Below are 14,384 nucleotides of genomic sequence, written 5' to 3'. Positions count from 1 at the left end.
CTTACCCCTTGTCAGACATTGTCCTTAAGCATTTTACTTACACTTCACTTTATCCTCTTAACAACCCTGTGAGAAAGCTATCATGATCCCTGTTTTACAGATGAAGAAATAGGCTCAGAAAGGTCAGGTAAATTGTCCGGGGACACACAGCTAGTGAGTGGTAGAGCTGGGACTCACCCCCTCACAGATCTTGTTAAAAAACTGGGAACCAGCCAATCTGTTTAGGAAAATGGCCAACTCCTGACGCTCTATTTCCATAGTGTCACTCTCTGATTTGGGATCCAGCAGTGTTATCCTGCTACCTATCAGTTCAAGGCTTTCCCCAGCACAGTTTAAGTGCTCAATGAATATCTTAATTAGCATATGAAAGCAAAAAGCAGAAAATGGGGTCATGCATTTTGTACTTCTTCACAAACAATGGCCAGGCTTACCCCAGCAGGTTCAGTCCCTGCCTCTAAAATCCTCTTCCCCTCTTCTAATCCAGCCTCCCCAGAGCTTGCTGCAAGTCTTGTCTCCCCAGAAACAGTCCAGTGAAAGGCTCTGAAATGGACTCACTTCACTACCCACGGGGGAGCAACTTTCCTAACCAGGGCTCCAGGGTTGCCAAGACTGATCACAGAGGCAGTCAGTGGGACTGCCTCAAAGGGGCAGACGGTGGCCCTGCCCAGCCCAGCCCAGCCTCCTTACCTCCTCCTCTCCACTCACGTCCTCCTCTTCACCTTCCTCCTCCTCATCCTCGTCCTCCTCGTCTTCCACTACCTGAGCATCTTCATCATACTCCTCCTCTGTGCAATGGAAATGGGGAATGGAAACAGAACTAGTGGTGAGCTGGCTCCGCCCCCACACAGCACAGGCCCCTGTAGCGTCTTCAGTGTGGGGCTCACGACTCTGCCGCACCCACCTAATCCCAAAGATTGAACACACTAACTCTCATGAAAACAATGCCGACATAATTAAACACATCCTGAAGTTGTGCCAAAGATAAGCCCCCCCTCAAAAGTGTTATGAATGTGAAAGACCCCTTCTGGAGGTCTCTCACACTGAGACCACCAGGAAATTGTCAGAGCAGAACAATAAGTTCCAGGGCCCGGAAGAGTGGCAAGGTCAATCCAAACTCCTCACATTAAAGGTGAGAGATCCGAGGCACAGAGAGAACTGACTTGTTCAAGGTCACACATTGAGTCACTGGTTGAGCTGGGCCTAGGGGACCTGGTCCTGGGACTGCCAGTTTTGGCTCCTTTCTGCCATATCACAAGATCCCCGCCAAGGCAAACACAGTCTCTGAGTATCTTGCAAAACACTCCCAATTGAACAAGGAAAACCAAAATCCCGTATCTGAATCAATCAGGCAAGTGTCTCCATTCTCAACTTTATCTGGCCACAAAGACCCATGGGAAAGCTGCACTGTGCTGGTGGCAAGGGAGAAGGGGAGGTAACAGGACGAAGAACCCCATTCTTTTCCCTCTTTCCTTCCTGTAGGCCGCGACTGCACACCACACTGCCAGGGAACCCTACAGGCGGCCTGCAGCCCTCAACTTCCCAGTACTTGTGGCTCCTGGGCACCTGAGCCAGTGCCCCTAAGTGTGGGGCTGTGGGCTGCAACCACCAGGGGGCCCCACAACCCCTCTAGCTCTGGACCTCCTCTCCACTACTGAATACCTAGACAGGAAAGGGGGGTCTACACCCTCTTCTCTCTATATCCTCTCCCTCCCTCCCTGAGAGAGTGTCTAAGTGCAGGTCACACTATAGGATGACAGTAGAATACCACTCCCTGAAGGGCTTTGGAAAGGGACAAAAATTGAAGTGGGGATTCAGCTGGATGATTTTAAAGGAGTTATTACGCAGTTGGAGAATCTCAGGGTATTTCCATGAGCATGGGACTCATACTTTGTTCTTTTAGGGAAGACAACCAATGAGACAGGTTAGGGACTATGGAAAATAAAGCAGACAGCCCCACTCCCCTCCCTAGCTTTGGAAGGAGGTAGCTGCCAGCCAGCCAGCCAGCCAGCCAGCCTTCAGTAGCTGGGTGGGGGCCTCCCAACACCCAGCCCACCCACCTCTGCAAAGCCAAGGAGGAGCCCCAAGGCCTCAGCTGGGCCCCTGCAGCCCTGGGCCGCCCCCTGTCACCCACCATCCTCATCCTCCTCCTCGTCATCCAGGCCCTCCACGTAGCCCTCAGCATCCGAGTCAGGGGCCTCCTTGTCGTCTCGGTCGTAGCCGTCGAGATATGTGAGCTGCGGGAGGAGCTTGAACACATTTTCTCGGTAGTCGTTCAGGTTGGTTACCTCGCAATTGAAAAGGTCTAAGCTCTTGAGGTTTTCTAACTTTTTCTGCAAGTGGAAAAATGAAACCAACAGTAAGTGATTTGTGGGAGGAAGGCGGGGGAACAGCCCTAGCAAAAAGGCAAGGATGCCATGAGATACAGTGGACAGACCACGACTTCCAGGTGATAAGGAAGCTTGGATTTGGCTCTGCTTAGCCACAGTGTTTGCCCAGACATATCACCTGCAATTTGTGGGCCTCGGTGTCTCCATCTGGAAAATACGGGGTTGGACTGGAGAATCTTTGAAGCCTTATCCAATGTTAACACTTTTATTTTGCAATTATAGCTTCTCTTAACAGTGACTGACTTGAAATTAGCCTGGGGCTTTCTTGGTGCATGAGCCAAGAGGTTTGCTGCCTTTCCCTGAGACTAAGGAACGAGAGGGAAACCAAAAGCAACTTGAACTAACAAACTAACTTCTTCTGTATCTGATAATGATGATGATGAGGGCAGTTAACATAGCACTTCATGTACTGAGTCACTTTATCTCACAACCCCTGTAAGGTAGAAATAATTATTAGTTCATTTCACCTATGTGGAAATGGAGAGTACAGGATTTGGTAATTCATCAGGCAGCCCAACTTCAGACCTGTGCTCTTACTCTTTGAAATACTACCTCTCAGAAAAGGATAAGAGAAAAAGCGATGGAGGATTCCAATTCTGTCTGTAGTATCTGACATCATGTGCTCTGTCAAAGCTTCACACCAGACGGGTTCTAGCCAATGTTATCCCTATTTGATGGTAGAGGAAACTGAGGCCCAAGAAGTGAAGGGTCATACTGCTTGAAAGTAACTGATTTGCATTTTGACTTCCCACCTCACCCACCTTCGAGGCACCAGGTACAAAAAAATCCCATCCCAGGCTGAGTCCCCATTCCAAAGGGGGCCAGGTCTAACAAGGGAGTAAAACCACTGCTCCTTGGAGTCAATGTCGGGAGCTAGGTTGCTCTCTCTCTACGACCTTGCAGTTGAGACCTGGGTTATTCTCAGCAGAAGCCAAGGGCAGGGAGGAAGTCTTGACAGTAGACTGTGTAGGCAAGCCCAGCACCCCCTACCAAAAGCAGCTTCCTGCCCCAGGGAGGTAAGGTAACACACACTGACAAGCAGGGGCAGGGAAAGCACTGAGGACACGGGTGATCTGGGCAGGGGGCAGTGGAAAGTGTGAACATGGGCGTGCCTGAGTGCCTGATCCCTAATGGTGACCGAATCACAATGTTTTACAAGGATTTTGCCGGGCGCAGTGGCTCAAGCCTGTAATCCCAGCACTTTGGGAGGCCGAGGCGGGTGGATCACGAGGTCAGGAGATCGAGACTATCCTGGCTAACATAGTGAAACCCCGTCTCTACTAAAAATACAAAAAACTAGCCGGGCGTGGTGGCGGGCGCCTGTAGTCTCAGCTACTTGGGAGGCTGACGCGGGAGAATGGCGTGAACCCGGGAGGCGGAGCTTGCAGTGAGCCGAGATCACGCCACTGCACTCCAGCCTGGGAGCACAGCGAGACTCCGTCTCAAAAAAAAAAAAAAAAAAAAAAAAAATCAAGACTTCCAGACAGATCAGAATAGTTTGGCTTTCTCCTGGAAGACCAGTGGAAGGCCTGAAAAGAAGTTCTGTGGGAAGTACATTCTACTAATTGGCCCCAATGCCATTGATGGACAGGTAAAGAGATTGGAAAAGAAATGCCAGTGTCCCGTTCTGCCACATTGGCCACCAGCAAGTCCCATGAGCATCCATGGAGAGCAAGGAGTGCCTTTTGGGACAGAAACCCTGAAAACTCCAACCCAATCTGAGGGATACCCCACCTACCCTATAAACCCAGAACGGAAATTTGGCAAATGTGGCCAATTGTCCTCCTGGTCTTTCCCCCAATTCTAAGATGCCTGAGGTGCTGCTGCTGCCCCCCATTTTTTTTTTTTTTGGAGACGGAGTCTCGCTCTGTCACCCAGGCTGGAGTGCAATGATGCGATCTCAGCTCACAGCAACCTCCGCCTCCCAGGTTCAAGCAATTCTCCTGCCTCAGCCTCCGGAGTGGCTGGGACTACAGGCACCTGCCACCACGCCCGGCTAATTTTTGTATTTTTAGTAGAGATGGGGTGTCACCATGTTGGAAAGGCTGGTCTCAAACTCCTAACCTCAGGTGATCCACCTGCCTCGCCCTCCCAAAGTGCTGGGATTAAAGGTGTGAGCTACCACGCCTGGCCTTATGAGGTGACTCCTGTATGTATATTCACAACAAGTGTATTTACTTCATGTGGTAGTATTTCCTATTCCAAAAGAGTTGTTTTCAGTGACACATCTTGCAGTTGATTTCCTTAAAAATCAAAGGAATACAGCAAATCAGATCCTGGTAATAAAGAAAGCATTGTTCTGAACATGACCTGCCCCTTTCTGGCTGGTAAATCGGTGAAGCTTAGGGGATGTCCATCTCTACAAGGATGAGCAGAGGAGCCAGAAACGCTGCCCAGGCCCCTGAGAGCCTGTTCACTATTGCACCAAGGACTAGAGACCAGGGGTCAGTCTTCTCCACACCACATTGAGGAAGGCCTGCCTGCATGAGGCTCTCACACCACACGGCTCTCAGTCATTCCAGGGTTCTATGTAGGACTGACTCATCTCCCACAGTTCAGGGGCCAGCGACCCAAGGAGAAAACTGGAGTCCACCTCCAGGGACAGTTTAATTCTTGGATTGCTCCTCCCTTCCCAAAAAGGGGCAACAAGCCACGCCCAGAACCTGAAGACATTACAGCTCAGGTTTCCAAAGCTGAGCAGAAACTATGAGTGGAAAAGCAGGAGCAGAAATTGAGACTAGGGTTCTACCCTACCCATACAAAAGCTGCCCATTCTGTCTGTGTGACCTTGGTCAAGGTATTTAACTTCTCTGGGCCTCAGTTTCTCTATGGACTCAGCAGAAACAACAGCTCAACTCTATCTCATAGCACATCATGAGAGTCAAAGAAATTAAGTGGGAAAAGGATAAATGCAAAAGTAGTATTCGCTGATGCCAATTCCTCCCACCTCCTACCCCTGCAGGGAGGGGAGGGTCCGAATGACTTACCAGTGGCTCTATTGTGCTGAGGTCTTTAATTTTGTTGCCACTTAAATTTAGATGCGTGAGGTTCGGACACTTTTCTGCCAATACTTCCAGGCCCCCTGAGACTCTGTTATCGCTTAGTTCAAGCTAAACAAGGCAGGGAGAGAAAAATCAGAAAAGGCTTTTAAAATGAAGGCTCCTGGCTCAGAGCTGCCTGGCTTTCCCCAGACGGGCAAGAAGGGAAAGCAGTCTCAGGGAATTGTCTGGCATGTTAGTGCAAGCACCTGGCTTTCCCTTCAATTACGCTTCCTAAACACAGGTAATAACCCTTCCCCTCCCCACCCCCGCCTCCCAGCACACACAGACTCCAAACACTCTATTTACCTTCTTAAGTTTGTTTAACTTTGGTAAGTTTGCGATTGAGGTGAGGCCTACGTTGATTGTACTTAAGAATTCCAGTTCTTCAAACTCATCTGTGAGGCCTTCGAGTTTGCCTTCATTCGACCGACTGTTGTCCAGGACAAGTTCTTTCACCTGAAAGAAGGCCCAGCTGTGTGAGTGGGGGTGAGGAATGGGGCTGAAGCAGGGGAAGGGTGTTAGAGGACTCCTTAGGGGACAGGGAGACAGTGGCAGGAAGTGGTCCGTCATTCCGTCACTTCTTCTAGCTTTCCGGATCACTGTGCTGCCAACGACCACAGGATGGAGTTGCCCACCCTGACTTTTCTGCCTTTTCAACATTAGGGTGAGAAGAAGTCTGTGGTGAGCTGAGCTGCAGAACCAGGGGGCCACTCCAGACAGGGGCCTTGGTTGGACTGCAGAAGACAAACCCAGTAAGCCCTGCTGCCTTTGCAAGGTTGATGGTCTCATTCCAACCCTGTTCTCCCATTATCCCAAAACGCACACACATCAGCCACAGCGTTGTTAGGGACTTCTGGGCTTGGCCCGCCACCCCAATGCCCCCACATGCCCATTTGCTTTCACCCACTCCTGCCATCACAGCAGAGCCTGCCCCTGTAGCTGGCATTCACACAGCAGTACCCATGTGGCCTGTCCTGAGGCAGGGGCAGCAGACCAGGGGCTCCTCCAACTCTCCCACCTCTAGCCCAGCACTGTCCAATAGAACTTCCTTCAAGGATGGCAACAGTCTGTACTGTCCAAGACAGGGGCCACTAGCCACGTGTGGCCATGGAGCACTTGCAGTGCAGCCAGTGAGACTAAGGAATGGAGCTTTTAATTCTATTTAATTTCAATTAATTTAAGTATAAACAGACACAAGTAACTATTATATTGGATAGCACAGCTCTAGACTTTGCTCTTCATGGTCCAGCATAGACGTGGAAGGAGATTGGAAACCCACAAACCTAGGATGGGCCCATAATGAAATGCTGAGGTCTGTCTCAAAGTCTGTCTTTGGAGGCACTTCTGTGGCTGTCTTTTTCCCCACTCAGCTCCCTTACCCACAATTTGGGTCCTAAATCCTTTATTTCTAATGAGATAGAAAGAACGAATAAAAGGCCACCCTCTCACGGGGCTGTTAAGAGGTAGACTTAGCTGAAGGTGAAACTGCAGGTTCTAATGAAGGTAAGAAGACAGGCCGAGAAGAGTAACCAGGTCGCAGGCACGAAATGACCCTTGGAGTAAGCCAGGGAGACCTGGCGTGTGGTAGCTGGCCCAGAGTTCTCCATCCTGCCCCAGAGCAGCCAGCTTCTGGGAAACCTGGCCTCTCTGGACTGGAAGACACCTTAAAGGTGATCCCTGCCTGCACCTGGTATCTGAAAGAGTCCCTTCAGCCCAAGACGCAGCAGCCCAAGCTCCCAGTAGGTGCCAGGAAACACTTACCAATGTCAACTGGATTTGTTGCCTCCCTCCCTGGAACTTCCATCCACAGGCCCTGATTTCTCACCAATGGGTCACATGGTACAAGCCTGTCCTTCTCAACAGCAGTACGGCATTGTTCAAAGGGTTGCTCCTGCCCCTCAGGGCCTTTTCTTCTCTTGGATAAGCAGCCAGGCTTTCTAACCTGTCCCTGTCCAGGGCCGCTCCTGCTCCTTTGAGCAGGCCAACATGCCTACCTTCTTCCTTCTGGGCCCAGAGTGACCAGGTACCCCTGTTACTCAGGCATCTCTGGGCCAAACAGAGATATGGGTGGAAAGGAGATGGAAACAGAGTCCACGTGAGGCCTGCTATGCCCCTCCTCAGCCCCCTCTTGCCAGTGGGCAGAGCAGGGGAGCACTGGGGTACATCTGGATCTCAGAGTCCTGCAGGGCCCTGCAGCTGCCCTGCCTTCATTCTTCACTGGTGGGTGGAGGCATGCCGCTCCGCCAGGGACAGCAGCAATTTGTGGCTTTCATCTAGCACAGCCCACAGAGCGGGAGAGCCAGGGAGCGCAGCCCTCTTCTGGAGCTAAGGCGTTCTCAGCCTAGGAAATGGTCACCAAGGCCCACCTTCCTGTTTGGGTCTGGGAGGGGGAGGTTCAGTCCTTTCCCACCCCCTCAGTCCCTGAGATCCAGATGTCCAGGTCAAGCCACCTTCTCAAGGTCATGGCAAGAGTGCCTGGGAATAAATCCTCTAAGGCCTTCTGCCCTAGGACAGGAAAGCAGTATAGAGCCAGGAAGCCAGGCCTTAGGGGACCAGTGCAGATGGAGGGAGAGTAACTGTATTGGGGGAGGGGAGACATCTCCTTCGTTTGCAGTAAACACTGGAGTCACATGGCCCACAGTCTTCTTTAGTAATTGGTTTTCTTGGAAGGCCTGGGAATTCTTGAAGCTCCACCAAAGCAAGGCAAATATGAGAAGAGATTCCAGTCTACCCTTAAAGACTGCAGACATGCGGTTTTTCTAGACAGGTCAATGGCTTCTCCTCTTACTGCTGTTTGCCAAGGAGAGGAGGGCCTCAGAGTGCGGTGCTGGGGAGCCCAGGGAATTCATCTAGGAAGTTGGCCTCCTTCCTGGAGAGGAACAGTGCTGCCTGTCACCCCTGCCCAGGAATGCTACAGATAGACATAGGTTTCGGAGTCCTGACGAGGCCAGTCCCCGGCTCCTACCACCACACCAAAACTGGTGGCTGCTCCTCTCGAGGACAATATGCAAGCAACCACTATTAATGCTTTTATTAAAAATAATCATCGTACCTTTCTCGAACACTCGCTAGGCACACTCTAGGTGCTTCATACACAGTCTCGTTTAATCTCCATAACCATTCCTTGGGGTGTGTTCTCTCTGTTTTAAAGGCACATCCGAACTGCTTATCCTAAAATCCCAAAAGAAGGTCACAGGAGGGTGGGTGTCTACTGCACTCAGGTGGCTGGTGTTAGCCACAAGATGCGGAGGGGCCCCTGGTGGCTTCTTGGGACAGGAAGCTTAGGCGCAAGCTCTCTCCAGACCCCCAAGTCAATTCTACAAGTTCTTGACTGTGCTGGGGCTCAGAATACAATACCCCAATGTCAGGGCTTTGGCGTGCTGGGTACTTTGAACTAAAGAAGACTGGAAGGCCTCAGAAGCAAGCTCTGTGAATTTCTCTCACCCTCTCTCCCCAGAAGTCATAGAATCCAGAACTTCTCTTCCCCAAGGCAGGCCACAGAAACTAGAATTCCTGTCTCCCAAAGCAAAACTGAGAAAGGCTACTGTCTCCTCTCCCTTCTCCCTTGAAGACCCTCATTCCAGAGAGGTCCGGCCCCATATCCAGGAGGAAGGAATGCTACACTGGAGGCCACAAAGAATCTGAAAGACAGGCCTTTCTGGGTTCCCTCTCGGCCTACACCCCTTTGTCCAGTCACATTTCTTCATGGCTGTCTTTTCTTCATCAAACCTAAGTATAAAAATAGGCAGTTTCCCTGGGTCTTTGGGTCGTCTTCTCTGAAGGTTCTCATGTCACAACTTTAATTAAATAAATTTGTTATGCTTTTCTTTTGTTAGCCTTTCTTTTGTTAAGTGTTGGCCGTGACTCTTATGATGGGTGAGGAAAGGGAATACACCTTTCCGCCCCTACGGCTGTAACTGTTCCTTTTCAGCTCCTCTTCTAACTGTTCTACCAACCAGGTGGGCACCACCTCCAGAGGTCTCTGCTCTGGTTACACATCCTTAGCAACCAAAGCACAGAGCCCAACCCTGCCCTGGCTCAGATGACGCTGCAGGAGTGGGCAAGGATACGGAGAGGGACCTGGGACCCTGCTCTTCCCAAACAGCAAGAGGTTGCTTCCACTCTCTTGGGAAATCCCCATCTTTTTAAAGGTGAGGTCTTCAGAATCCCCACTGTTTCTGCATTTCCTCCCTGATTGGTTTCAGCACTGTGCAGGGTGGGATCACAGAGGGGAGGGAGGGGACAGGGCTTAGACCTGAGGTTGCTGATACCACCAAAAAGCCCAAACCACATGGGGGAAAGACCCACTGCTTCGTTGTGAGGTGAAAAGGGGTCCCAATGGGAGCAGCAGGTGAGCTGTGAAGTATCTGAAATGCATCAAACAGGACAAAAAAACGCCAGCCCAACAGCTGCCTGTGAACCCATCCCCTTCCCTGCCTGCCTCCACGAGGGCCACACTTTCCTAGTGCTCCAGTTTCAAACACTAGACCCACCCCTGAACTCCTGCTACAATACCAACCCACTTCCTCTGTACTTGGCTCTAGCCCTTCCATGCGAAGAGAACGTCCCTTTTCCATCCAGGGTGTGTTCTGCTTTAAAAAGAAAAAAAAAAAATCAAGGCCCACTTCCCCTGCCAAGTCCTGGATGTGAGCGAAGTGCAAAGTTAAAATTAAACTGAAAATTTGTACTTTCGTAGACTTTTCCCCAATTCCACTGGCCATTTAAAAATATCCGAATGTGGTTACTCTATCTAGTTGAACTGAAATTACTCTGCTTGTATCAGGAGCTTTTCCAACACCCCAAAGAGAAACCTACACAGGACCCAATGCTTCATTCCTCAAGTGAACACCTAAAAGGGGCCCTCATACTCATAAGAGAGGTCAGTGAGGAGGCAGTGAAGGTTCCCAAGATGTCAGATTGCTGGGGGTCCTGTACTTCCTGAAAAACTTGTCCCCAAAGCAAAGACCTGTCAGTCATTTTTCACCAATGGAACCTGAAAATTCCATGATAAACACAAATACGTGATTACTCCAAGGAACAACTTGTTGTTTAAAACTGAAATCTTGTCTTTACAAATCTCTCAAATTTGGCCTTTCCTCTCTGTTCCCAACATTGCACTGTCACCTCAAGTCACTTCAAGCCTGCTTTTGCCTCCAAACCAGGTCTCTATGACCATGAGGATGGAAGTGGTCAAGAGGCAGCCTGGATTACTGGGAACAGGCCTCGACCTAGAGGGCAAGGACCCAACTGGCTCAATGATCTCAGCTCTTTCCCCCAGGCCTCAGGCTTCTGCCTCTGTAGAAAGGGGATGATGAGATCTGTTTAACCTATAAAGGGTAAACTCCAGCCTGAAAAACGTTCCTGGTTTCTCACTGCCTTGGGAAAAATTCAAGTTTTCCTACACATGACCTCCAAGGTTCTCCACTCTTGCAGCTCCCTCCCCTTCATCCAGCCTCAGCACCCCCCATCTCTCACTCTTACCCTACAAATCCAGTTCCCCTCCCCAGGAAGCCTTGTCCAGCCCAGCTCTGTGCATCCTGGGGCACCAAGGGCAGCTGCTGCATGAATCATTTAATCGTGTATTAAGCATCCGATCCTCCTAGAGGTCAGGGACTGTCCTCCGTAATCAGCCTAGCAGGGAGCGGAGACCAGAGCAACTGCTTAACAAATGTCCTGTTTATTGTGCCAGGTATAACATTAGGTACTGGGAATATAGAGGTGAGTCAAACTGTCATGAAACGTATTCAACAGTATGACGAATAAATGTTGAGTGAACCCTACCTTTTATAAACACCAGTGTTTTTTTTTTTTTTTTTTTGAGTCTTTCTTGTGCCCCAAGACAAGCATAAGCCCCTGAGAGGCAGGTCAGCTGTGCACACTTCCCCCGACCTGACTGGCCCAGTGTTCTGCATGCAGGTCTCCAGCCCTCTCCACATGGGGCACGCCTGCGACATTGTTGGCTGAGGGGACACGGAAGAAACAGTAAGCCAAAGTCGGGGTCCTTGCCAGCAAGAGGTGTGGTGGCCGGCTGGGAGGAGACAGCCACCAGTAAACAACTCCAGTCCAGTGTGCCAGGTAGCAGGACATGGGCCGGGCCAGGGTGCATTCTTCAAATGCCTCTACCAGATAGAACAGGCACGCTAAAGGCAGATGAGGGGGACCCAGAAGGACCTACAGACGAGATACACTATATCAAAAGCCAGGACTGGCTTACAGGGCCCAGCATAAAATGAAAAACACAGAGCCCCTTGCTTAAAAATTATTAAGAATTCCAAGACAGTGACAGCAGCACATTAAACCAAGTGCATGCTGCAGGGGTCGCATGCCTGTGAAGCTGGCCCTGATTCAAGTAGACAGTTTGGGCCTGAAACAGAGCCCTTTGAAGGACAGGACCAGAGAGAAGGAAGCTTACAGTAAGAACTGCTCCTTCTTTTTCTAGTACTTCCTGAGGCAACATGGAAAGGTGGACAGAAGGCAGGCTCTCGAGTCCAAGAGAACTGGCTCAAGTTCAATTTTTCTTCTTTTTAGCCCAGCTTACCTTTCTGAGCTTCCGTTTCCTTTAGTGACTATAATGTCCATCACCTAGGGTTGGATTAAATAAGAATGTACTTAGAGCATCCCCAGCTTGGAAAAATCCACTTGCCTTCCCCTTTTTCCATGGCCATCTTTACTGTTGTGTACAGTCAAGGCACAAGAATGGGAACAAAAAGCAGGTTAGCAGATTTGAGTCAATTAAGCTGTCTGTACAGCTTCCTTACAGAAATACGAGGTCTCTTAACCTATTGGGGAACCAGGAATGGTGTGCTCAAAACAAACCCCTTTGGATATTTACATTCACACCTTGTTTTGTTTTTCACACTAACTCTGACTACCCTTGATTTTCTTTTCCTGCACGGAGCAAGAATTCAGTAAATATTTGTAGCTTTGGTTTCAACCTTGTCAGTCCCTGACCAATTTGGTTTTCAGGTTCCAGTCTTTGCACACAAGAGAAGACTCATATCAAATTGACCCTGTGTTTTTTGGTGCTCGTGGGTTTTAAATAGGTCAGCTTTTAAATGGGCCATCCCCTGTTGCAGATCCCATTTCAGCTAGAAGGCCAAACTGTCTGAGACACCGAGGTTTTAGACTGGGGTGATAGATGCTTGTGATTTTGTTGTTTTAACCATAAAATCGATTGTTTTGCTGAACAGCCAGTGTCGCAAAACCTGCAAAAATCAGTCAGGTTCCATGTTAGGGAAAAGCAACAGCTCTGGGAGAAAAGTTAGACACTTTGAAAGCTAGAAGGGTCCTTAGGGATCTCCTAGGCCAGTGGCTTTCCACATTTTACAGCGTGGCTCAGTACACACGTTTTTATGTGTACATAGACACACACAACTGAAAACAAAACTTAACACTTGCAATTACTTTCTTATGTTACTTAGAACAAAATATGTGTAGCGTGACCCACAGTCTGCAAAACTCTGGTGTAGCTCAGCTCTCTTTTTCCAGAGGAAGAAGCAAGGTCCAGAGTTGGGCCCAGAGTCACTGTGAGCTGGGCGATTCGTTTCCTGGCAGAACACACCACCACTAGGCATCAGAACTCACATCCCCAATGGAAGACCATGGAATTAACAGATCACCCATGCAGCTTTCAAGTTTCTGCTAACAGGAGGCTTGTAGCCTCAACAGTAGTAGATCCGGATCTCCACACCTCTCAAAGATCTTTTAAAATCTTAACTAGGGGCAGAGTCCCCTATTACTTTAAAACAAACAAAAAATTTCCCCAAGAAAAAAGCATCCATGTCTCTGATGTTTTTTCTGTTGTTGTTTGTTTCCTACAATAGAGCTCTGAAGGCAGGCGGGGAGCACATGGCCCGGGGAAGTCGGTGACGCCATCCTTATTATTTTAGGGAGCCAAGGAACACAAGCTGAGGCGCGCTGCAGCGGTAATTAAGCTGTCTGCCAGGGCCCCAGCTCATAGGCTAAGCCGCCGGCGCGGGGAGGGCCCTCATTAACATAAACCCTGTGACTTGCTCCTGCACCGCCTGGAACCGGCTTCCTCTCTCTCCTCCCGTGGGTGTGAGAGGGACTTGGGTTTCTGCTTCACCAAAGCAGAGGAGCTGGTTCCACCGCAGATGTTCCTCCAGCCAGAAACAGACTCAGGGCAGTACTCTGCAGGCTGGGGTGGCTGCAGGACCTGAGTTTTGGGCTTGCCAAATGGGCCTATTTAGCTGGTAAATCCTAGCTGGGCCCCTCCCTGATATTGTTCCTTCGCTTCCTCCCCTTAAACCTCCTTCCTATCTACCAGCTGGTATAGACTCTACATCAAGGACCTGTCAGTTCTACCTCCTGCAGGAAGCCTTCCATGATTGCCCAGCCTCTAGCCCAGGCCTGACTGGTTTAAGAGCATGTATAGCTCTTAAAAGTGTTCACAGGAGGAGCAGGAACTGTTTTGGGGTCTGAAGAAGGGAAGGAGGGGTCTTGGGTCTAGCTTTGCTGGGGGATGTGAGCTGCAGTATGGAAAAGGGGAGATGAAGGTTTTAGAACTGGCGGGTTACATGACCCAGTGAAAATCTCACAGACTCGACGACTCTTCCTTTTTTTAAATTTTATTTTGAGACAGAGTTTCATTCTTGTCACCTAGGCTGGAGTGTAGTGGCGTGATCTCGGCTCACTGCAACCTCTGCCACCCAGATTCAAGCGATTCTCTTGCCTCAGCCTCCCAAGTAGTTGGGATTACAGGAACCCACTACCAGGCCTGGCTAATTTTGTATTTTCAGTAGAGACGGGGTTTCACCATGTCAGTCAGGCTGGTCTTGAACTCCTGACCTCAGGTGATCCACCTGCCTCAGCCTCCCAAAGTGCTGGGATTATAGGCGCCCACCACCACACCTGGCTAATTTTGTATTTTCAGTAGAGATGGGGTTTCACCATGTTGGTCAGGCTGATCTCAAACTCCTGACCTCATGTGTTCCAC

The 14,384-nt window shown here is 49.9% G+C and overlaps 1 protein-coding gene across 1 annotated transcript in view; it reads right to left on the bottom strand.

The window, feature by feature from the left end:
• ANP32A (acidic nuclear phosphoprotein 32 family member A) overlaps positions 1 to 14,384 on the bottom strand; it is a 40,740-nt gene that overhangs the window by 3,351 nt on the left and 23,005 nt on the right. The window contains exons 2-5 of the mRNA XM_003901119.3: positions 5,735 to 5,884; positions 5,375 to 5,497; positions 2,132 to 2,330; positions 688 to 785 (exon numbers count right to left, since the gene is read on the bottom strand). Coding sequence (XP_003901168.1) covers positions 688 to 785; positions 2,132 to 2,330; positions 5,375 to 5,497; positions 5,735 to 5,884 — 570 coding nt within the window. The remainder of the gene's footprint in view (positions 1 to 687; positions 786 to 2,131; positions 2,331 to 5,374; positions 5,498 to 5,734; positions 5,885 to 14,384) is intronic.

This window comes from Papio anubis, chromosome 7 (assembly GCF_008728515.1).
Source record: "Papio anubis isolate 15944 chromosome 7, Panubis1.0, whole genome shotgun sequence".
NCBI lineage: Eukaryota > Metazoa > Chordata > Mammalia > Primates > Cercopithecidae > Papio > Papio anubis.
The sequence above is the reverse complement of the archived record's forward strand: the minus strand, read 5'-3'. Positions and strand labels throughout refer to the sequence as shown.